The following is a 22,455-nucleotide window of genomic DNA, read 5'->3' as shown; positions in this document are numbered from 1 at the left end:
TATTATCAATCAACCGTGTTTACTCTTTTTAAATCATAATGGCAACAGAAACTACCCAAATAACCCTTGATCAAAAGTTTACATACCCCAGTTCTTAATACCGTGGCATTTGTCGATGATGCTCTTTATCTTCTCAGATGGTAAAGCTGCCCATTCCTCTTGGCAAAAAGCCTCCAGTTGCTGTAAATTCTTGGGCTGTCTTGCATGAACTGCATGTTTTGAGATCTCCCCAGAGTGGCTCAGTGATATTGAGGTCAGGAGACTGAGATGGCCACTCCAGAACCTTCACTTTATTCTTCTTTAGCCAATGACAGGTTGACTTGGCTATGTGTTTTGGATCATTGTCATGTTGGAATGTCCAAGTATCTCCCATGCTCAGCTTCCTGGCTGATGAATGCAAATGTTCCTCCAATATTTTTTTGATAACATACTGCATTCATCTGTATCTCCCATGCTCAGCTTCCTGGCTGATGAATGCAAATGTTCCTCCAATATTTTTTGATAACATACTGCATTCATCTTGCCAACAATTTTGTAGCTCACACATCCCCAAAACATCAGCTGTCCACCTCTGTACCTTTCGTCATAGGCCCTGTTGACTCCTCTCCAAGAGTAGCGTCTATGGTTGTGGCCAAAAAGCTCAATTTTTGTCTCATTACTCCAAATGACTTTGTGCCAGAAGGTTTGAGGCTTGTCTCTGTGCTGTTTGGTATATTGTAAGTGGGATACTTTGTGGCATTTGCATAGTAATATCTTTCTTCAAGTGCCTCCTTATTGTGCATCTTGAAACAGCCACACCACATGTTTTCAGAGAGTCCTGTGTTTCACCTAAAGCTATTTGTGGGGGGCTTCTTTTCATCTCAAACAATTTTCCTGGCAGTTGTGGCTGAAATTTAAGTTGGTCTACCTGACCATGGTTTGGTTTCAACAGAACCCCTCATTTTCCACTTTTTGATTAGAGTTTGAACACTGCTGATTGGCATTCTTAATTCCTTGGATATCTTTTTTTATATCCTTTTCCTGTTTTATACAGTTCAACTACCTTTTCCCACAGATCCTTTGTCAATTCTTTTGCTTTCCCCATGACTCAGAATCCAGAAACATCTGTGCAGCACTGGATGAACGATGCAAGGGTCTGTCAGGAGTCCAGAACCTCATTGACCTTTTATACACACACTAATTACAAGCAAACAGATCACAGGTGCCATTGGTTACCTTTTATTAGCCATTCAAACCCCTTTGACCCCTTTGTGTCAATTTGTGTGCATGTTATCAGGCCAAAATCACCAGGGTATGTAAACTTTTGATCAGGGTAATTTGGGTTGTTTCTGTTGCCATTATGATTTTAAAAAAGTAAACAGTTGATTTGATAATAAATGGCTTCAGCCAAACACTAACCACGAGTGAAAGAAAAGTTTTTGTGTTATCATTCATATTCTCTGAAAAATGGCCAAGAAATCATAAATTATGCCAGGGTATGTAAACTTATGAGCACAACTGTATGTTAATCGGATGCATTTTGAAGCTCATACGATTCGCATGACATGAAATATCCTTGGTATCTATTGTAATTGTTCAAATATATGCGTTGCAAATTGAAAAAAAGTCCTGAATGTTTTCTGAGCCCTGCAGTGCGGTTCCAGTTTGAAGTATAAGCTCATTGACTTTGATGGAAAGGCTTCTGAATTGCACGTTATCAGTTTTGAACATGATATTGGCTATTTTTTTTTTTCTATTTCCCCTCCCTTCTCTCCTGTGTTATATCTGGTTGTTAAGGAGCAGGCCAGCAAGTTGGCCGTCGCATCCTCAACAACCGTTGACTCGTCCCCGGATTCCCCACTGACAGTTGAATGCAAACAAAAGAATTGCCGGCAATTAAAATTGAAAAAAAGAAAAACAGCAGCGTGGAGAGAGCAGAGACCGTGAAGCTATTAACCGCCCGTGTGCCGTAGGTTCAGAGACAGGAATAAGATGGGTGAGCTGGCAGTGAAGATTTTCCAGGATCCAGATGCTTGCATGATGTGGGACATCATTGATTACAGGTAAGTAATGCGACAAAATCCCAAGACTATCTGTAAGTTAGCCCCATTAACAGCAAGTGTGAATACACCCTTGGAGCCCTTTCACACTGGGGCGGGGCTCTAGCGGTAAATCGCTGCTAGTTTTAGCGGCACTTTACTGCCGTTATACGCGCCCCTTGGCGCCACTATTCAGACGGGAGCGGGGCGCTTTTAAAATCGCCCGTGCAGGGCTGCCCATGCATTCCAGTGGACAGGGGTGGTGAAGGAGTGATGTATACACCGCTCCTTCACTGCCCCAAAGATGCTGCTTGCAGGACTTTTTCTAACGTCCGGCAAGCGCATTGCTTGGGCTTACACACTGGGACTGCAGATGAGGCATTGTTCATGCCCTTTACAGGCGCTATTTTTAGCGCTAAAGCGCCTGAAAAACACATTCAGTGTGAAAGGGGTCTTAAGCTGGGTACACACTGGCTGAAAATTGGCCCCTGGGTACAGCTGTGTTTTACAGAAGCCAACCTTACGTCGAACGAACATGCTGGCAAACCAATATTCAGTCCATGTATCACCACACTAACATTGCATTTGTTAGTACGGCGATCTCTGTTTTTATTCGTTCAGCCCTCTAGGTTGACTGAAAACCCAGCTTTAACTTATTAAAGTGACAAAAACCATTTTACAGGAGTAAGGTGAGAACTGTGGAGTCCAATGGGCACATAATATGGCAGTTATGTGAACGGTCGGATAATAGTCTGTATTAGCTCATAGATGACACAGCCAGTTTTTCTGTAAAACACTTTAATAAATAAGGTTAACACAACTTCTGTAAAAAAAAAAAAATCTATTTTATAGGGCTTCCACGGAAATTCTGATATTTATAGAAAACAATAATGAAAAATATCTGACTCTTGTGCAGCAAACTGTATAGCAAATACCTTTTATTACATATCAGAATTTCTATGTTAGCCCTATAAAAATATATTATAGAAGTTGTGTTGAGTTTTTCTGCTGTGGGCTTTGAATTTATTATTTATTCTTAGTTATTCATGCAAGCGTGATTGACTTGAGGTTTGTTTTCAAATTTGAGGGTTATTCTGATAAATAAGGTTTTCTTTTCCTTTTTTTTTTTTTTCCTTTTTGCATAACATGTACAGACTGCTGATCTCTCACATGACAACCGACTTCAGCTGACTGGAATTTGTGGCCAATATTTTTTGGGTTTATTGGTGTCTGTGATTTTGGTGAAGTTTCCCCCTCACATATTTTGACTGTGACCCCAGGACAAGAAACGGGGGGGTTAGGTCACTGAATACAGCAGTGTGCAGTAATATGCTTCAACCAATCAGTATTCCACTACAGTGTAACTGTTTAAAGCTGAAATCCTATAGGTTGCATGGATTATTGATTTACAGTATGTTATTTCATAAATCTTTTGTAATTGCAGTGGTGCTGATATATTAGAAGTACACTGTACTATGGGAAGTATCTCATATTTACAACAGTTATTTCTGCCACCCCAATTGGCTGCTATAGACCACTTTTTTTTTTTTTTTTTTTTTTTTGCTGTAGCACATTTTCATACATCAGCCTTAAATCAGTTTCATTGATTGGGTGTGTTGATTTCACTGGCTGCATTCTACTTTTGGGTCAGTGACTGATTAGCAAAGCAATGATGACTGCAGCTCCAGAGGTTTGCAGAAATCAGGCCAGGCTAATCTGCTGCTGTGAGATCAGCAGAAAATTCTAGAACACATCAATCAAATGGCCAAATTGGTAAACCTTCTAGACAACCCAGCATGTCCTGCTAAAAAAAAAAATCACAGTTCTGGGTTTTACTTAACCACTTCAGCCCTGGAAGATTTGGCTGCTTAAAGACCAGGCCATTTTTTGCGATACTGCACTACTTTGCTTTAACTGACAGTTGCGCGGTTGTGCGACGCTGTAGCCAAACAAAATTGACGTCTTTTTTTTCCCCACAAATAGAGCTTTCTTTTGGTGGTATTTGATCATCTCTATTTATTTTTTGCGCTATAAACAAAAAAAGTGACAATTTTGAAAAAAAAAACACTATTTTGTACTTTTTGCTGTAATAAATGGCCCCAATTTTTTTTTTTATAAAAAAGCGAATTTTTTCCTTAGTTCAGGTTGATATGTATTCTACATATTTTTGGTAATAAAAATCGCAAAAAGCGTATATTGATTGGTTTGCGCAAAAGTTATAGCGTCTACAAAATAGGGGATAGATTTATGGCTTTTATATTATTATTATTTATTTATTTTATTTTTTTAATAATAATGGCAGGGATCTGCGAGACTGCAACATTATGGCAGACACACCGGACACTTTTGACCCATTTTTGGGTTGATTGATAATTATACAGTGATCAGTGCTATAAAAATGCACTTATTACTGTATAAATGTCACTGGCAGGGAAGGGGTTAACACTAGGGGGTGATCTAGGGATTAACTGTGTTCCCTATGTGTGTGTTCTAACTGTGCTTTATGGGACTGACTATAGGAGATAAGAGATTGTGGTTCCCGGCTCGTAGGAACTCATAATCTCTCTCTCCTCTCAGAACTGGGATGTGTGTGTTTATACACACACACACACACACACACACACACACACACACACACACACACACACGTGTGTCCCTGTTCTGCCTAGGCACCCCCGCTTGCTATCTCGCTTAAAGGGACCAACGTATAGCTGCAACGGTTCGCGCCGACCTGCCGCAGTATGACGGTGGCTGGTTGGCAAGTGGTTAATGCACATACTATGATAGTGTTCCTTTTCCTTGATGCGCTGTGTAGAGTATTTTTCTTTATGAAGACTTCATGTCCTTAATAGAGATCTGTTGGGTGAGAACTGCACACACTGTCATTGCTGAAATGCTTTGTTTTCAGTTCTTTAAAAAAACAGTATGCAGCCTGTGATTTTGGTAAAACCGCTCCAAATATTTTTCCTGGGCCACTGACTAAAAATATTGAAGGCAGACAAATATTATGTCAGCCAGGCAACTAGTATTATCAAGGCCTACAAACAGGTTTCCAATAACTACTTGCCTACCGGGCTATTTTGACATTTCACACACACACACCAGCATATATTTTTTTTTTGCTAGAAAATTACTTTGAACCCCGAAACATTATATATTTTGTGAAAGCAGAAGCCCTGGGGGACCCCCTTCCCAGTCCTTTAAAAGTGATTAGGCAGCTGTAAAGCTGAAAGCCATTCACCAGCTGAAAACATGGATAGCGGCCGGAGATAACCACTTCCATCCGAGGATATACAGGTACGTCCTAAGGTCTGAAAGTGGTTGTAAACCCTTATAATCCACTTTTTACTACAGGTTAGCCTATAATAAGGCTTGCCTGTAGCTACTCTGGATATCTCCTAAACCTGCACGGTTTAGGAGTTATCCCCTGTACCAGCATGTCCCGACATCATCGGCACTGAAGCAACGGCTCGTTTGGGCCATTGCTTCAGCTGACGTGCCGTTACCGGCGGCTCCTGCGCACATGTGCGGGAGTGACGTCATTGCTGCTCCAGCTAATCACAGCGCCAGAGCCTGCAATACCTGGAGATAACTCCGGGAGCAATGTCGCCGTCCAGAGTAGTGTGCGGGGGCTTCGATCTAGCTAGCTCATTAATGCCTTTGTCTTGCAGGTTTTTTTTTTTTTTTTACTGGGTTTACAACCATTTTAAAGCGGAGCTCCACCCTAAAGTGGAACTTCTGCTCATCGGATTCCTCCCCCCCTCCGGTGCCACAATTGGCACCTTTCAGGGGGGAGGGGAGATGCAGATACCTGGGAATAGCTAGCCACAGATGCCCTCCCCCCCCCTCCCCCCTCCCCCCGTTGTGTTCTGGGAAACACACAGTCCCCACAACACAATGGGGACCAGTGAAGGCGCGCATGCGCAGTAGGGAACCGGGCAGTGAAGCTGCAACGCTTCACTTCCTGATTCCCTGACCAAAGATGGCGGCGGGGGCAGCCGAGAACCGAGCAATTGCATGTCATCTGCTGCCGACATCGCGGGCACCCTGGACGGGTGTCCGTTTATTAAAAGTCAGCAGCTGCAGTATTTGTAGCTGCTGTTTTTTAATAATTTATTTTAAGGTGGACCTCCTCTTTAAAGATGTTTTTACTTTCTGCTTCAATCATATTTATTGTTTTCAAGCAAGAGGAACAAATAGGGTCATGGCATGCCTACGCAGGGGCTCAGATATTCAAATACAGGCTTAAACGTGGTGAACATCATCTTTTAAGAACATAACCAAGGCCACTGGAGTGCTAAAACCAAGAACAAGATGTAGCAAGCCTCCAAGGCCAAGTAGTCACCCTCCTGGGACAGAAACACTCTAAGAAAGAGAAGAGGGAAGGCGGAAGGGGTGGAACTCCATCAACCTGGAAACCGCAGGCTGCGATTGCAAGTGGTCAGAACAAGTCGAATAAAGTGAGAAGCAATAAGAAATCCAAGTTTTCTAAACTTTGAGGAATTTGGAGTGTGAATCCTTCAGAATATTTTACATTTGCTTGTTAAGCATCAGAGAGGTCATACGAATTTTCACACCCTAAAAAGCAAGCGTTGGCATCCTTGCAGACTGTCAGAAAGATGTTTTTTTGTAGGCTGTCATTGCTGACTTACTTCTAACAACATGCTCATTGCCTTTACCTCTTCAGTACTCTCAGGCAGTGTCTTAGAACAAGTAAATTGTGACTCAAATCAATCTGCTCTGTATACTTCTTCCAGATAAGCGACTTGGTGTTGAAGCCACTTGATCCGTATGACAGTCAGAAAACATTGATTTTTTTTCTTCAAGAGATAATCAATGGCAGCATTTAGGTTTAATTAAAGCTGATCTCCAGGTTTCATACAAAGCTTCCTCTAATTTGCTAAGGTTGGTGGATGACATCACAAACTCCGCCGAAGCATTGTATTTATTCATAGTATACAAAGCCTCCTCTAAATAGTTGGAACAGTGCTCAGCCCAACCAATTTGTTCTTGTACCGCTGGCAGAACACAGTGCTGTATACTGAATGTAGCTGAAGCTACAAACGGTTTATACAGTGCACCAAGCTCCTGAAACTGTTAGTGAAGTAAACAGTTTATTTGGACCAGCTTGCTCCAAAAACCTAGAAGTCAACTTTTTATTTTCTTTGTTTTAAGAGGTGAAAACCTCGTTAGGTTTTTTTCGTCTGTTTTCCAGTCAGGGTACTTCATTGTCTGTCCTGGCAAGTACTGTTTGTGGGACTTAAAGCCCAACATTTTGAGTCATCATTGGAAAAGGAATGGAGTAAAAAAAAAAATCTTCAAAAAGGATGCGTTTTCTGGTGTCAACTAGAAAGGATTTTCCTCTTACGTCTGGCTGTGCCTACAGGACTGAAAGTGAACAGAAGTTCCCCACATTGGGGATGGAAGGAAATACACTGTCAGACATTTTAAACATTCACTACATTTAAAAACATTCATTTTTATATATATATATATTTTTTTTTTTTAAGGAAACCCACAGTAACAATTTTCATTGTTCCAGCTGCTCTTTTTGTACTTAATTTTTCTTTTATACACAACTATGCTTTATTCACTGATGTCCATGTGTTGTTTGTTACAGATAGTAGAGGTAAAGGGGCCAACTGATCGTCTATCACACAAGCAGATGGTTTGGTTGCATGAACTGAAGAAAATGGGGGCAGATACAGAAGTGTGTCATGTTGTTGCCATTGGATCGAAGAGTAACAGATTTAATTAAAATGTCACAAAAATTAAGTATTTCATTTCCTAATAAAAATGTTCTTTCTCATTTGGCTCCTGTCTTCCTAAGGTTTATGTACAGTATCTTACAAGAGTGAGTACACCCCTCACCTTTTTGTAAATATTTTATTATCTTTTCATGTTACAAAACTGAAGAAATGACACTTTGCTACAATGTAAAGTAGTGAGTGTACAGCTTGTATAACAGTGTAAATTTGCTGTCCCCTCAAAATAACTCAACACACAGCCATTGATGTTTAAACTGCTGGCAACAAAAGTGAGTACACCCCTAAGTCAAAATGCCCAAATTGGGCCCAAAGTGTCAATATTTTGGGTGGCCACCATTATTTTTCAGCACTGCCTTAATCCTCTTGGCCATGAAGTTCACCAGAGCTTCACAGGTTGCCACTGGAGTCCTCTTCCACTCCTCCATGATAGAGCTGGTGTATGTTAGAGACCTTACTCTCCTCCACCTTCAGCTTGAGGATGCTCAATAGGGTTTAGGTCTGGAGACATGCTTGGCCGGTCCATCACCTTTACCCTGAGCTTCTTTAGCAAGGCAGCGGTTGTCTTGGAGATGTGTTTGTGGTCGTTATATTGGAATACTGCCCTGCGGCTCAGTCTGCTTCAGTATGTCACAGTACATGTTGGCATTCATGGTTCCTCAATGAACTGTAGCTCCCTAGTGCCGGCAGCACTCATGCAGCCTCAGACCATGACACTCCCACCACCATGCTTGACTGTAGGCAAGACACACTTTTCTTTGTACTCCTCACCTGGTTGCCACCACACACACACACACTTGACACCATCTGAACCAAATAAGTTTATCTTAGTCGCATCAGACCACAGGACATGGTTCCAGTAATCCATGTTCTTAGTCTGCTTGTCTTGAGCAAACTGTTTGCAGGCTTTCTTGTGCATCATCTTTGGGACAACAGCCATGCAGACCAATTTGATGCAGTTTATGGTCTGAGCACTGACCCCTCCCCACCCACCCCTTCAACCTCTGCAGCAATGTTAGCAGTGCTCTTACATCTATCTCCCAAAGACAACCTCTGGACATGATGCTGAGCACATACACTCAACCCCTTTGGTCGACCATGACGAGGCCTGTTCTGAGTGGAACCTGTCCTGTTAAACCATTGTATGGCCGTGCAGCAGCTCAGTTTCAGGGTCTTGGCAATCTTCTTATAGCCTAGCCCATCTTTATGTAGAGCAACAATTCTTTTTTTTTTCCAGAGTTCTTTGCCATGAGGTGCCATGTGCAATTTCCAGTGACCACCTGAGACCTTGTAACACTAACGAGTCACCTAACACCAGCGAGGGAAAATGGCTAATTGGGCCCAATTTGGACATTTTCACTTAAGAGTGTAATCACTTTTGTTGCCTGCGGTTTAGACATTAATGGCTGTGTGTTGAGTTATTTTGAGGGGACAGCAAATTTACACTGTTATACAAGTTGTACACTCACTACTTTACATTGTAGCAGTGTCATTTCTTCAGTGTTGTCACATGAAAAGATATACTAAAATATTTACAAAAATGTGAGGAGTGTACACACCTTTGTGAGATACTGTATGTGATCATGTTCTTCCATACAAGCAAGTTCCTTGTGGTCAGTGTTGAGTTGTCCTGAAACTAAGGATGCTAACAAATGCTTCAAGGGGACATGCTAGTCAGATCTGAAAGTGTAGTCCTGGTCGTGTGTTTCTTCCACAATCACATGTAGGGTGCCAGTTTACCCAATTCAAAAAAGCCATCATATTATTATTTTTTTTTTTTTTTTCTTAGAGCTAATGCTGTGATCACAAACCTAGAACATGCATGGCACAGACTTCACCAGCTAGATCAGTGCCATACCAGTCAGCAGAACTGTGATTGGCAGTGGTGTATTTGTCACCAGTTTCACTTTGAAATCACCTTTTTGATGAAATTCTGGAAGCACCAAATGGTTAACCATATAAATGTTAAAGTGGAAGGCAAAGCCTAGCGCTAAACTACTCTCAGCCAACGTCTAAGAATACATAGCTCTGTCATTTGCGTAGAATCACTGTGTTGTATATACATTATATGGCCAGAAGTTTAAGGATACCTGAAAATTGCAGCTATGATTTTGTTGGAAAGCCTGTTCCAAAACTATGAGCAATACATGGAGTTGGCCCTCGATTTGCAGCTAGTGTCTCCACTCTTCTGGGAAGACTGTTTAACCAGGTTTTTGGCATGTGTCTGTAGGAAATAGTACCTATGCAGCTTTAAAAAAAAAAAAAAAAAAAAAAAGCAAATTTGTGAGGTCTAGTACTGAAGTTATTGAAGAAATCCTGGTTTACGATTGGCATTCTAATTCATCCCAAATGCATACAGTAGTGTTGAGGTCTTCATGGACCTGTCTTAGTGCACCTGAACTCCATTTAAAAGGGTATCCACATAGTGTATGGGAAGAAGTTCAGTGCTCCGCATTTACATCTGCACTCCATGGTACCCTGCACTCCAGCATTTTGCAATTCAATACATTTCTTTAAATCTGGAATAATTTGCCTGCACTGCAAGGGTTAACTGCTTAGTCTAGGGCAGGGGTCTTCAAACTATGGCCCTCCAGTTGTTAAGGAACTACAATTCCCATCATGCCTAGCATGTCTGTGAATGTCAGTTTTACAATGCCTCATGGGATGTGTAGTTCTGCAACAGCTGGAGGGCCGTAGTTTGAGGATCCCTGGTCTAGGGGATGGGAATAGCAATTTTACATACCTGATCCAGCAGTGGTCTGTTCCTTGGCGTCCTCATGTCTAATGTAGGGTTATGCATTCACTCTTGATGATGTCAGAGGACCTTAAGACTGGGTTCACACCATTGCGAGTTTAATGTGGGTTTCGCCGCATCCAATACGCATGTCAGGAGATTGTGGCACACATCTCCAGAGCAGCTCCAGTGCAAATTGCACAAGAGTCCTGTGAGTCTTCTGGTCCATTTCAGCCAAAAATTCGGACCTGAAACGGTGAACAGGGACGCACTGGACCCCTGCTGTGAGCCACTCCGTGCTTCAGTGTGAACCAAGCCTAAACCACTGGAGCATGGGGCAAAAAGGCTGAAAGGACTGGTCTAGCAGCATAGAAGTGGAGAATTGGGTAAAGTAAATTTACTTTCTATGTCTCCTAGACCTAAACAAGCCCTCCAAGGGAGAATTTTCAGGTTTCCTGGCGTTCAGCTGTAACAGAACCTGTTAATGTATTTTTTTTTTTCCTGATTTAACTGAAACCTTAACATCAGCATTTCAAAACAAGTCTAAGCTGAAAAAAACACCACACCTCAGTCCAAATAGCTGCAATATTTGTGTTTAATAAAAATTAATTGAACAAAATAAGGGTTTTCTAATTCCATTTTAAATAAGTCACATCCACAGTTCAGTAAGCATTCATTGCAGAGTACCAAGGTTATAACTCCTGTTCACTAATAATCTGCACTATATACAGGTTTTAATTTAATGTTTTAAAAGGCACTTCTACTATATTATACATTTAAGACTTATCTACAGCAGAGGTCAACAGTGCACATCATTTCAACGTTCATGACTTTGTAAATATGCCAAAAAAAGACCAAAGTTTTGATTCCCTAATCTGTAAAAACATTAGCCATTTGCCATAACAGTCATCTGCCACGTGACTGTTCTTTTATTCCCCAATCGGTTGTCATTTCTGGAAAAAAGTGGTTATGCAAAATAATGATCTTTATAGCTTGGTGAATGTTGCTTTAGGAGTCTTGAGTTCCTGCAGGGACTCTGTACAGAATTGTAATCTTCACTAGATCCACAAATGTTTTCTGTGCCTGGGGGTCTAGGGACCTGTCTGCTACACAATGGGGTTGATTTACTCAGGGCTTTTTTTCAGCAGGAACTAGGGGGAACTCAGTTCCACCACCTCTGGCTCAGGTCTTCTGCTCCCTGCTCACCACTATCACTTGGTAACACTGAAGTCCAGCTTCTGCGTTTACAAGTGATAGCTTATCTCCCAGTAACTCCCACAGGTCAGATCCCCTGTGCAGATCCCACTGAGTGCCGGACAAGGGAGATACAGAACAGGTGCCCAGGAATCAGTGCAGTCATGAGCAGGAGAGGGTGTGTGGTAGGCTGCACCCTCTGTGGTCTCCATTTTTTCCCTGGTGACCAGTTGTTGATGCTCCTACTGCATGATCTCCCTAGCAAGTGACTGCAGTATAGTATAGTATGCTGGGAGGTACTACAGCCGGATAGGTGCTTCAGCTTAATATTGCAACAAAGGTAAGACATATGACAGATGGTGGCGCTTTTAAGGAGGGGGGAGAAGATGAGGGCAGTGAAGGGAGGGGGTTGTATGCAGAGGAAGAGCTACTATTTGATGCCATTTGGCAGGTATGCGAGTGTGGCGGGCCTGGTTGAGTTCCTGCACCTATTCTCTGAGGAAAAAAAGCCCTTGATTTACTAAAGGCAGATCGGCTCTTCACTTTGTAAAGGAAATTTCCCCAGAGTTTAGTGATTAAAGTATTGCGCTTTGTTTTTTTTTTTTTTTCCATTTTTCTTGCACATGAATGGGAATTTTTGCAAGGTGAAGTTTCACCACATTCCAGGGTAGAATGCATTTGGAGTAAAAATCTAAAAGATCGTTTTCTATTTAAGATACATTAATAATTTAGTTTATTCAGCATGAAATGAAGCCTAGTCATGTAGCATGAAGCTGTATATTCTGCAATATTTACATTTTTGGTAAACTCATTCAACGAATCCAAGTTCTGCAAGCTAAGATAACATGCACTGGCAAGGTTATTGTTTTAATTAAAACAAAGAATTTGAGTAGTTCCTCAACTGTGTGTGATTAACCTAAAATCGGTATTTTACTAACCTGACAGCTTATTATTCTAAATAGGAAACCTTCATTTTGTTTGCAAATATTAAAGATTATAACTACCAGCAAGACATTTAAAGAGCACCTGTCATTTCAGAGACATCATGGCAGCGCCTGTTAGCGGGCATCCACTAACCTGCCCAGGCCATGTCCCTCACCTTGTTGTGTCACTGCCGCATCACCAGCCGTCCCATTAAAGTGAATGGGACTGTCGGTGAGTCAAAAGCGGGCTCTTTAAAAATTATGTTTTAAATCAAGCCTTTTAACTAGTTAAATCAAATCCACCCTGCCACATTCACTAAGCTCTGGGAAAAATTTCCTTGCAAAGTGAACAGCCAATTTGCCTTTAGTAAATCAACCCCACTTTATGCTGTCATGCAATCTCTGAACCTTTCCTGATTAGGGTTGAGTGCTCTAGCTATATAGTAAACCTGCACTTCCCTCAAGTCATAAATGAAGACTACAGTTGTGCAGCAGGCATCAAAGTGACAACACGTACCTTTAGAGCTAGTTCACACCACATGCAGTCCAGTGCGTTTGTTTTTCTGCATCGAAAACGCATGCAAAGTAGGTCATATGGTTTCCAATGGCTTGTTCACACCAGTGCACTTAGTTCCAGGGCTTTCCAGTTCCAGAAAAAAAAAAAGTAGAACATGCTGCATTTTTCCTGCACTGGAACGCAGTTAAAACACACTGGACCCTAGTATAGTGAAAAAAACAGGAAAAAAAGCACCTGGAATGCATCTGGAACTGCATCAAAAACACACTAGAACACATCAAAAACACGTATGCAGAAACACATCCGGAACAAATCTGGAGTGCGAAACAGTCCTTAAGCTAGACTTGTTAAAATTCCTCCCATGGGGCTGGACAGAAATCAGTAGATTCCCCCTTTGGCTTTTGTATTCTGACAGCCGCTGCTCCACCTCCGATTGGCCTCAGTTACTACAGAAAATTATTTTTTGCCCGTCGTCTTTGATTCTCAGATCTAACCTGTTGGTGCCGACAGCACACAAATATGCGGTCTCTCTGCAGGTGGGTCTTGGCATATTGCAAAAACAGCTGTGCCGAGAGCGCACGCTCCCAGCACTGTTACTGGTGGCCAACGGAAAGCTCCCAATAGGAAGCTTTCCGATCATGTGACTGCCATGACAGTCTATCATGGCGGTCACACGATCATAACCCCCACTCCCCGGCATCTTAAACTCCTTAAAGGGCCAGGAGGTGCCGGCGGTAGGGGAAAGTTTGTAGACCCAGGTAGTGCTAGCAGGACCATCTTCAGCCCAACATGTGATCAGTGTATACCCATCATTAATGTACAGCTCCTCTTCAGCGTTCTACAAGAGAGGTTTATTTACTAAAATTGGAGAGTGCAAAATCTGGTGCAGCTCTGCATATAAACCAATTAGCTTCAAACTTTAGCTTGTCCAATTAAGCTTTGAGGAAAAAAAAAAAAACTGGAAGTTGATTGGCTACCATGAACAGCTGCACCAGATTTTGCACTCTTCAGTTTTAGTAAAATCAGCTGCACAGTCCTCAAAGGTTCTAAGCATATACAGATTTTGTGAAGGAAGTATTTTCTTAGACGTGCTCCCCATGTGTACAGTGATAGATTGCTCAGACAGACACAGAGGCACCGGTCATGGGAGGTTTTGTGACACAGCCAGCTGTCAAAGTACTGGTATGGTGCAATGCTCATTACATAAGAATCATACAGGTTTACTGCAAACAGGTACAAAAGCAAAGCTAGCTTTTTCCACTACAGAACTTTCATCATAATCCATAAAAAAATATATATCTAAATAAGTGTTCAGTTGCTTCAGATTTCAGTCTCCAAAAGAAAAACTTGTTAAAACATTGCTTTTTGAAGGTAAAAAAAAAAAAAAGTAACAATAGAACTCTGATAGGTGCTACAGATTAATCCACAGGAGAAACTATAATAACCATTTAAAGATTTCACACACAAGGTGCTAATTTTGTATTTTACAAATTCATTCAGATCTAGAACTGTAAGTAAGAATGAGGATGTTTGAGTATAGCGAGGTGCAGTCCAACGTCAGGTTTTCCTTTTTAGCGTATAATCTGCCAGTGTACTCATTTATTAGCATGTGGTTGAATTACACTAACAATCTTTAAACACTTTTCTGATAATTTAGATGCAACTCTGCAATATAGTCATTTCTATAAAGAAAGGTCTTCCACTCAACCAGAACGGCAATCATTTACAGAAACCATCGGGTTCTGACTTGTACTGCTATTACTGTGCATACATAAAAGATATAGAAAGCCATTATCAAAAGGCCTTGTACACACAGGCTTCTGCTTGTATAAGAAAAGTCCCCTTTTACTAAATATTTGAATAGCTTTCAACAAGCACTGTTAAAATCTTCAAGGGCCTGTTCACACTACAGTGCCATGGTTGTGGTTACACTGCAGTGCCCTACAGCCAACACTTGTAGAGGAGGTGCGTTGGAGTGGCATGCAAAATAAATATTAGTAACGCACATGCACAACCTAATGCATCCTTAAAATGGTCCTAAACACTAAAATGTTTTGCCTTTTTTGCATTAAGGTAGAAAAACCTTCCACTGCCTGTTTCCCCCACTCCCTTTTCTAAGCACTTATCTCTAATCTATCCATTGCTGTGCCTGGCTTCAGGTCTTCTCTCCCCTCTTTTGATTTTACAAGTTTAGCTAAGAGCACCGGGAGCCATTGGTTTTCTGCTCCTGTCAATCAAATCCAGTGAAGGAGCAGGGAGTGGGGCTGAGCCGCACTGTGTGTCTATGGATGCACACAGCCTGCTCGGGGGGGGGGGGGGTGTATGGTGGCACACGCAGAAGAGGTGGAGCGGAAAGTGCTGGCGGGGGGGCCCCAAAAAGAGAATAAGAATAGGGGCTGCTCTGTGCAAAATAAACATTGCACAGAGCCGGCAAGTATAAGCCTCTAAAGGTTTTGACTTTACCGTCACTTTAAGCTTTAGTTTTGTTAAATGAAATAAAAGCTTGTTGGCTTATGAGAAGAGGCAGCCATCACTTCTAACAAGTGTGTCACATAGTCCCAAGGTTTGTTGAAACCTGCTAGCAGCTTGTTTAAAGTTATAGCCATTACTCTTACAATGCTGAATATTACCAAATTGGGGCTGAAAGCTAAGTAGCTTTTCAACAAAGCTGATGTATACAATGCTCTTACAAGCTGACACCTGTATGTACAAGGCTATGTTATAAAAAGAGGTTCTTCTTTGGTGAAAATTGTAGGCGCCTCTCACATTTATCATTTTAAAAACTTAAATCAAAGTGGTTGTAAATCTGACATGAAAAATGAACAAAGCATATCATTTAATAGTGTGTACTTGCCTCAAGCCAAAACACTTGGTGTCAGTTATGACAGCAAATGTGGACTCCAAGGGTTTGAGGGGGACTGCTGCACACAGCCTGTGATTTAGAGCTTCAGCTTTGCATGTTTTCCTATGAGTTTGTGTGAAAGGGTGTGTGTCCATTCCCTCCACTCAGATCTCAGGTTACAGTCCACTCCCTGCTATGTGCTCTGCAATGTGTGATGTCCAATCCCCACCCCATGGCTGCTAGAGCTCAGAGACACTATGTAAACTGTGTGCTTTAGAAGGCTGTAGAGAAGAGATGGCTAATAAACAGGTACAACTTATGTAGGTTGATTTCTTTCATCTCTGTATCACCTGAGGCCAGTCACTTTACTGGGTATATGTACAGGTTTACAACTACCTTACCTGCCACAACTTTCAACATGATTTATACTATTAAAATGATCCTGTTACTACAGACACCTATATAAACTTAGCTCGCGCTATCAAAAGATGCTGTATACTTACCTTTCCAGCAGCCCAGAAAGGTAAGCCACTTTGCGGATCTCTGCTCCCTGCACATATCCAACACTTCTAGGTGTGTTGAAAACCAGCTTTCCCTGCTGCATGCACCGGTTCATCCCATTGGCCTGTATGTCCTGTAGTGATGTACACACGAGTGAGAGGAACTACAGCAAGAGGAGCAGGTATTCAACACATTATGATTTAAGATAAATATGATTCTATATGGCTAAATCAGCAACAATGACATTGGGGACTAATCATAAAAAAACTATTTAGATCATTTTCAGATGTACATGATGCTGGAACATTTCCTTGGCCAGCTTGCCAAAAACAAAAGATCCACCCCAAGGTATAAGTCGTATTTGTGGCCAAATTTCAGAGGAGACCTTCATTGTATAATAACATAACAGTGGTTCTCAACCCTGTCCTCAAGTACCTCCAACAGACCGTGTTTGTAGGTTTTCCTTTATCTTGCACAGGTGCTTTAAAGCAGAGTCAATGGCTTGGAATTTTGGACAGCTATTTTATCCAAGAAAAATTCCCTAAACATGGCCTGTTGGGCGTCCTTGATGGCAGGGCTGAGAAACACGGATCTAAAAGATACGGAGAACTCATCAGTTACCATATCACTGGGGTCAGATCTTACACTGAAGTAACAGGATAACTTCAATGATACAACATAATATTAGTCTTACAAAAGTATAGGTAACATGGTAAAACACACTGCACAGAAATATCATTTGGTTGAGTTTGTGACTATATTCCAGGTGCAGTTAACTGATGTTAATAATTGTGGGTTCTACAGTATATAATCGAGGCATCTGGGTATAAAATGTACAATTCATTCCGGGCCACAGGGAGGAAAAAGGTCCCATCCTTCAATTTGGAAACATTTCATCACATTTCGACTTTTCACCAAGCAAGCCGGACCGTATTATACGTAAAAAGTCAGCTACAAGCGTGAAATGAAGACCTCCAACTATATGAACAGACATTTATGAACCCGAATGCAAGGAAAAAACACTGGTATCACCTAATGCAAACAAACTGTAGCTTTTCATTTCTAATTGACACTAGAAAATGTCGGCTAAAATCCAATTGGTTGCAAGGATCAATATCTTTTTTTGTTCAAGTTTCATATATAGAAGTCCTGATTTATATAAAAATTCCCTTTTCTATCATTTCATCCATGATCTTTTGAGATTCTTCCATGAAAGGCGAGTAAACAACAAAAGGACCTGCCTGCACTGGATGGCACAGAGCTCAGAGACGTACAGAGCAGGTATGACATCAGTTAGACGGAGGTAGCCATCCTCACATGGAATTGTGTTTTGGTTTGTATTAGGAGTTCATTTCATCAGAAAACCTCCCACAGCCTTCCTAGCACCAAGTGTGTTATCCCAATACTGGATCGGCCTACAAATTGCTAGATTTAAATGTAAAAGGGTGACAAATACACTTTATAGTCCTCCTCCATCTTTCGGTCAAGTTTAAAACTATAAGGCAGGAAAGGAAAATACATGTTGCCGTTATTGCTTATAAAATCGGTACTGTCCCCTTAACACAAACATGGAGAGAAATAAGGGGGCTGCCATTTTAACCTCCTACTGAAATAGCAGTTGCCTGGTTGTCATGCTAATTAATAGCTTTAGTACTTTGAGTTACTGACTTAGGCCAACCATAGACAGAGTGATTTTCTTACTTGATTCCCCCATCAACACAGACAGCGCTAACAGGGGAATCCCTCCTGTGGAGCCATTGTGTTTCCCCCGGGGGAGGGGGACACCCCCTGAGAACACAGTGAATATTGCTAGCTGCTATAACAGCCGCTGGCAATAATTGCATGTAAAATCCAGCAGGCTGGTTGTGCCCAAGCTGATTTGATCAACTTTGGTACGTTCAGCCTACCCATACATGGTTCAAATCTCAGCCGGTTCCTGTTCAACCATCTGAGATTCTAATTGGCTAAGGTCGGCTTTAGAATGAGTATGCAGATCAAGAGTAAATGACTCAGAGTATTCAGAGACAGCCAGCCAACTAGCATTTTAGAGTAGAAGTTAACATGTACTGCAGATTTTTATTATACAGATAAGGGCTCTTTAGCAAATCCTTTGCCATGAAGATTTGCCAAGAAAGCTAGGTCTACATGGTTGTTCTGTAGATTGTACAAAGCCTTTTCCAAAACACCCCCCCCCATGTCAAAGTGCAACACTTGGAACATTCTATTTAGGACATTAAGGATACTTCCAAAGCCTATGCAGATATATAGACTGAAATTATGTAACAGCTCCTGCGCACAAGTGTGGCGGACTAGGGTCAATAAACACATGCCTTCTTATGAAACAGCATTAGGGGATCTGCCAGGCATTGCTGCCCTCTAACGCCTGGGGTAGTCCAGCTAACAGCTGCAAAAGAACAAACTGAGGGCACACCAGCCAAGTGTATTACCCAGAAGTGGTTTAATTGGAAAGAAAAGATAAAAACAAACCTACTCACTCAAAAACAATGAAGGTATACATGTCAAGTCCCCATCTCACGGCAGAGTTGATAGTGGGACCCAGAGTAGTGCAACGCCAAGAAGGCACCGTCCGGGGTCCAGGATTTGCTTATGCATTTGAGGGCAAAACTTCTTCCTCAGAGTCAACCCTCTTCTTGGTGTTGGGCTACTCTGGGTCCTACTATCCACTGTACCACGAGACAGTGGCTTGACTTGTTGTATACCTTTATTGTTTGTATGTTATTTATTTTTTTTACAATTTAAGTACCCCTGGGATAATGCACTAGGCTGGTGCGTAGACTGGTGTTTGTTATTTTGCAGATATATGGACACCAGAGAGAAAACATGGTACAGAGGTGATAATTTCACTGTCCTGCCTTATAGCATTAATAGTAACTGAAAAGGGGTAAATACACTTTATATTTTAAAAAATAGGCCAAGGTCAATATACCCGACACCCCCATACCTTCTATAACATCACATCACTGTCTGCATCAAATCTGATTTTGGGAAAAAAAAAAAAAAAAAGGAAAAGCATATCCAGTTATGAAGACTGACTGCTTTTCCTGCAACATTGTGCGTAAAATTCTCCTTTTTTAGCATATGTGCAAAAATAAAAAATCAGTGTCTGGCTAAAGGGAAAAAAAATGCAGCACTTGGTTACCTAAGCTACCAGTGAAATATTCCTCAGTCTTCATTGGCAAGTGTTTCTGTGGAGAGCCAAATTTTGGCACCATTTAAAAACTTGCTTAAAGGAGTCCCCAGTATACTGCGGCGGCACAGGTTTCCGACTGGAGAGAAAGGGAAAGAAGAGGAGAGGAAGTCCAAACTTTCATAGCTACTGTGCAAGTCATCCGCCCGGAAAAACATTCGGCTTTGTTCATTTTCTGGGGAAGTGGCCTGAGACAGTGGGTACGATCGGTACTGACGGAGGCTTGTCTGTAGCATTTCAATCTCATCTGCCAGTAGGGAAATTTTATGGAAAGCAGTGATAAAGCCACCATGGTTAATTTGAGCCTCAGGAACCCATCGAAGGTAGCAGAGCTTCCACAGTTTTAGGTCTGGTCCATTTAACTTTGGTAACAAGACTCCATGCAGGTCTACTGGCTTGGAAAACCAGTCTCTAATGTATTGTTCTAGTCCATTGTTCTGGATTTCTGGCACAGGGTGAACAAGTTCAGGCTTCAACCTCAGTATTAAAGAGTTCCTACGTGGCATGATCTCTGGTTGGGGAAGAATACCATTCTTCAGGGAAGCTGGCATCCCCCGTAACGTAGAACTGTAGTTTTTCTGAGAGGGAATAGAACAAACAAAAATATTAGACGATACATTTGCAGATGCATCTTCACAGATGGGCCTGGTTCTCCACACAGCAAAATTTACAAGCAGACTTGACATCAGAATACAGTATACTACCAATTAGCAGAAGATGGCTGTAGAAGTAAATGGCAAGTATGTGCTACAGGGGAAGGCTTATCACAAGCTTACTTCTATAGGGAATATAGAGGACATATACAGTAAGGCATCAGAGCCACAGCATAACAATGGCTTATAGAAAGCCTTTAAATATTCATGTATAGGGTTGTCATTACTTAGAATGTTTCCTGAAGTGTGGGATTTTAACAAAACAGACTGTCATACTCACCTATATAGATGCAGCATCTGTCATCGCCCCCCCCCCCCCCCCCCCCACCTCCTAGACCGAGAACTAAGTGATCCAAGACTGGTGATCGCCAAGTTCTTGATCTTAAGTGAGCAGGGAGCCGGTGACTGTCAGTCACCGGCTCTCTACTCTGCCCCTCCAACGCTCACTGGAGTGCTGGGCTTTGCAGGGGGCGGGAGTGGCTGGCTCAGACTGTTAGCAGCGCGCTGAGAGGCAAAGCCAGCTGCTGCTCAGGAATCTGGGTGGATCCTGACATTAAAGTCAGGATCTCTCCATAGTCTAGAGCAGCTGACTGGCAGCAGCCGAAAACAGACTTTAGCCTGCTGTCAGCTGAATGCGTGTCACAGAAGTGCAGAACTAAGTGCAATCCTGTTGCCCACAACGGAAGATGGCCAAAAAAGAGCTTTGGCCCCACTTTTTATTCTTTCTAAAGCCCAGCTCTGGCTTTGAAAAAAAAAAAAAAACACATTGGGGCCATGAGGCCTCTGCATTGCAAGGGTTAAATCCTCATTGCATATAGGGGATGATGAAAAGGCTGCATTTCTAACCAGAGATAATTAAACATCTGGACTTTCCCTGGATAAGAAGGTTACAGATCTTTACCATTTATGTTTTTAGCCAAGAGACTGTGCAGTTACTGCAGAAATAGGACAAAAAAATACAGAATTCAGAGGCAGGTAACATGAGCCAGGCTAATCCTAAAGAGACCATTCAAGATTCCAAGAGTGCGCAAAAAAGCCCAAAATGTCTCTCCAAAACCGATGGGTTACACAGTCAGGTTGAAAAAAAGACACAAGTCCACTGAAGTTAACCAGCAGCAAGGCATTTCCCAACCTTGCACTCCGTGAACTGGTTCTAAAGGTACAAGGTTTTTTACTTTAATGCATCCTATGAATTAAGGTAAAAAAACCTACATGCAACTCCCCCCCAGCCACCCCTAAATAAATACTTACCGGGGCCCAATCTCAATCCAGCGATGTGTACTAAAACAGAGGCTCTCAACTCCCTCACTCATCATTGGACAGAGAGGCAGCATCAGCAGCCATTGGCTCTTGCTGCTGTCAATTGAGAAGTGAGAGTGTGTGTGTGGGGGCTGAGCCACACTCTGTCATTGGACCCACAGTAGTTGGCTCAGGAGTGAGCATGCACAAGTGCCCCCAGAACAACAGTTTGCAATGGGGACACATGGCAGGGGGGAGAAGCCAGAAGCACCAGCAGAGGTCCCCAGAAAAGGAGAATCGAAGCTGCTCTGTGCAAAACCATTGTACAGAGCAGGTAAATATAACAGGTTTGTTACATAAAAAAAACTTTAGAACAGGTAAAGTACAGCATACCCAGTCACCACTTCCTTTTCTTTTTGACAACGAAGGCAAAAATAGGATTTTTGTACTCATTGTAAAATAATTTCTTGGAGTGCATTAAGGGATACAGGAAGTCTTAAACCTTCAGATTATACTGCAGACTACAGGTGGATTGAATACTTGAAGACAAAAAAACAAAAAAACAGTAGGCCAACCAAGGATAACGCCTCCTACAACCAGCACACCTCAGTTTTTCAGCAAGCAATACTAAGATCATGATCGTAAACTTGGAGGGATGGAATTGGTGTTCTTCAATAGACTACAATAATTTTTTTTTAAATAACCCATCTTCTTTGTTATACATTGAGGGACATAGAAAGTCTAGCTGAGGGTTAGGCAACAGTAAACAAATGCTAACAGACCCAAGACAAAAAACAACAGAACCAGGGACTGCCTGCACTCAAATAGCCACCTAAAGGACCTAACGTCCAAAGCTGGGAT

General features: G+C 41.9%; 2 protein-coding genes across 5 annotated transcripts in view; one reads left to right on the top strand and one right to left on the bottom strand.

Annotated features, from left to right (window-relative positions):
* Positions 1 to 7,827, top strand: part of FAN1 (FANCD2 and FANCI associated nuclease 1) — a 50,902-nt gene extending 43,075 nt beyond the window's left edge. For all 4 annotated transcript variants that reach the window (XM_073618868.1, XM_073618870.1, XM_073618869.1 and 1 more), the window contains one exon: positions 7,639 to 7,827. In XM_073618868.1, the coding sequence (XP_073474969.1) occupies positions 7,639 to 7,776 (138 nt within the window). In that variant the 3' untranslated portion in view covers positions 7,777 to 7,827. The remainder of the gene's footprint in view (positions 1 to 7,638) is intronic.
* Positions 7,828 to 17,473: 9,646 nt separating this feature from the next.
* MTMR10 (myotubularin related protein 10) overlaps positions 17,474 to 22,455 on the bottom strand; it is a 129,860-nt gene continuing 124,878 nt past the window's right edge. Inside the window, exon 17 of the mRNA XM_073618866.1 lies at positions 17,474 to 20,280. Coding sequence (XP_073474967.1) covers positions 19,678 to 20,280 — 603 coding nt within the window. The 3' untranslated portion in view covers positions 17,474 to 19,677. The remainder of the gene's footprint in view (positions 20,281 to 22,455) is intronic.

The sequence above is a fragment of the Aquarana catesbeiana genome, linkage group LG03 (genome assembly GCF_042186555.1).
Source record: "Aquarana catesbeiana isolate 2022-GZ linkage group LG03, ASM4218655v1, whole genome shotgun sequence".
In the NCBI taxonomy this organism is placed as follows: domain Eukaryota; kingdom Metazoa; phylum Chordata; class Amphibia; order Anura; family Ranidae; genus Aquarana; species Aquarana catesbeiana.
The sequence above is the reverse complement of the archived record's forward strand: the minus strand, read 5'-3'. Positions and strand labels throughout refer to the sequence as shown.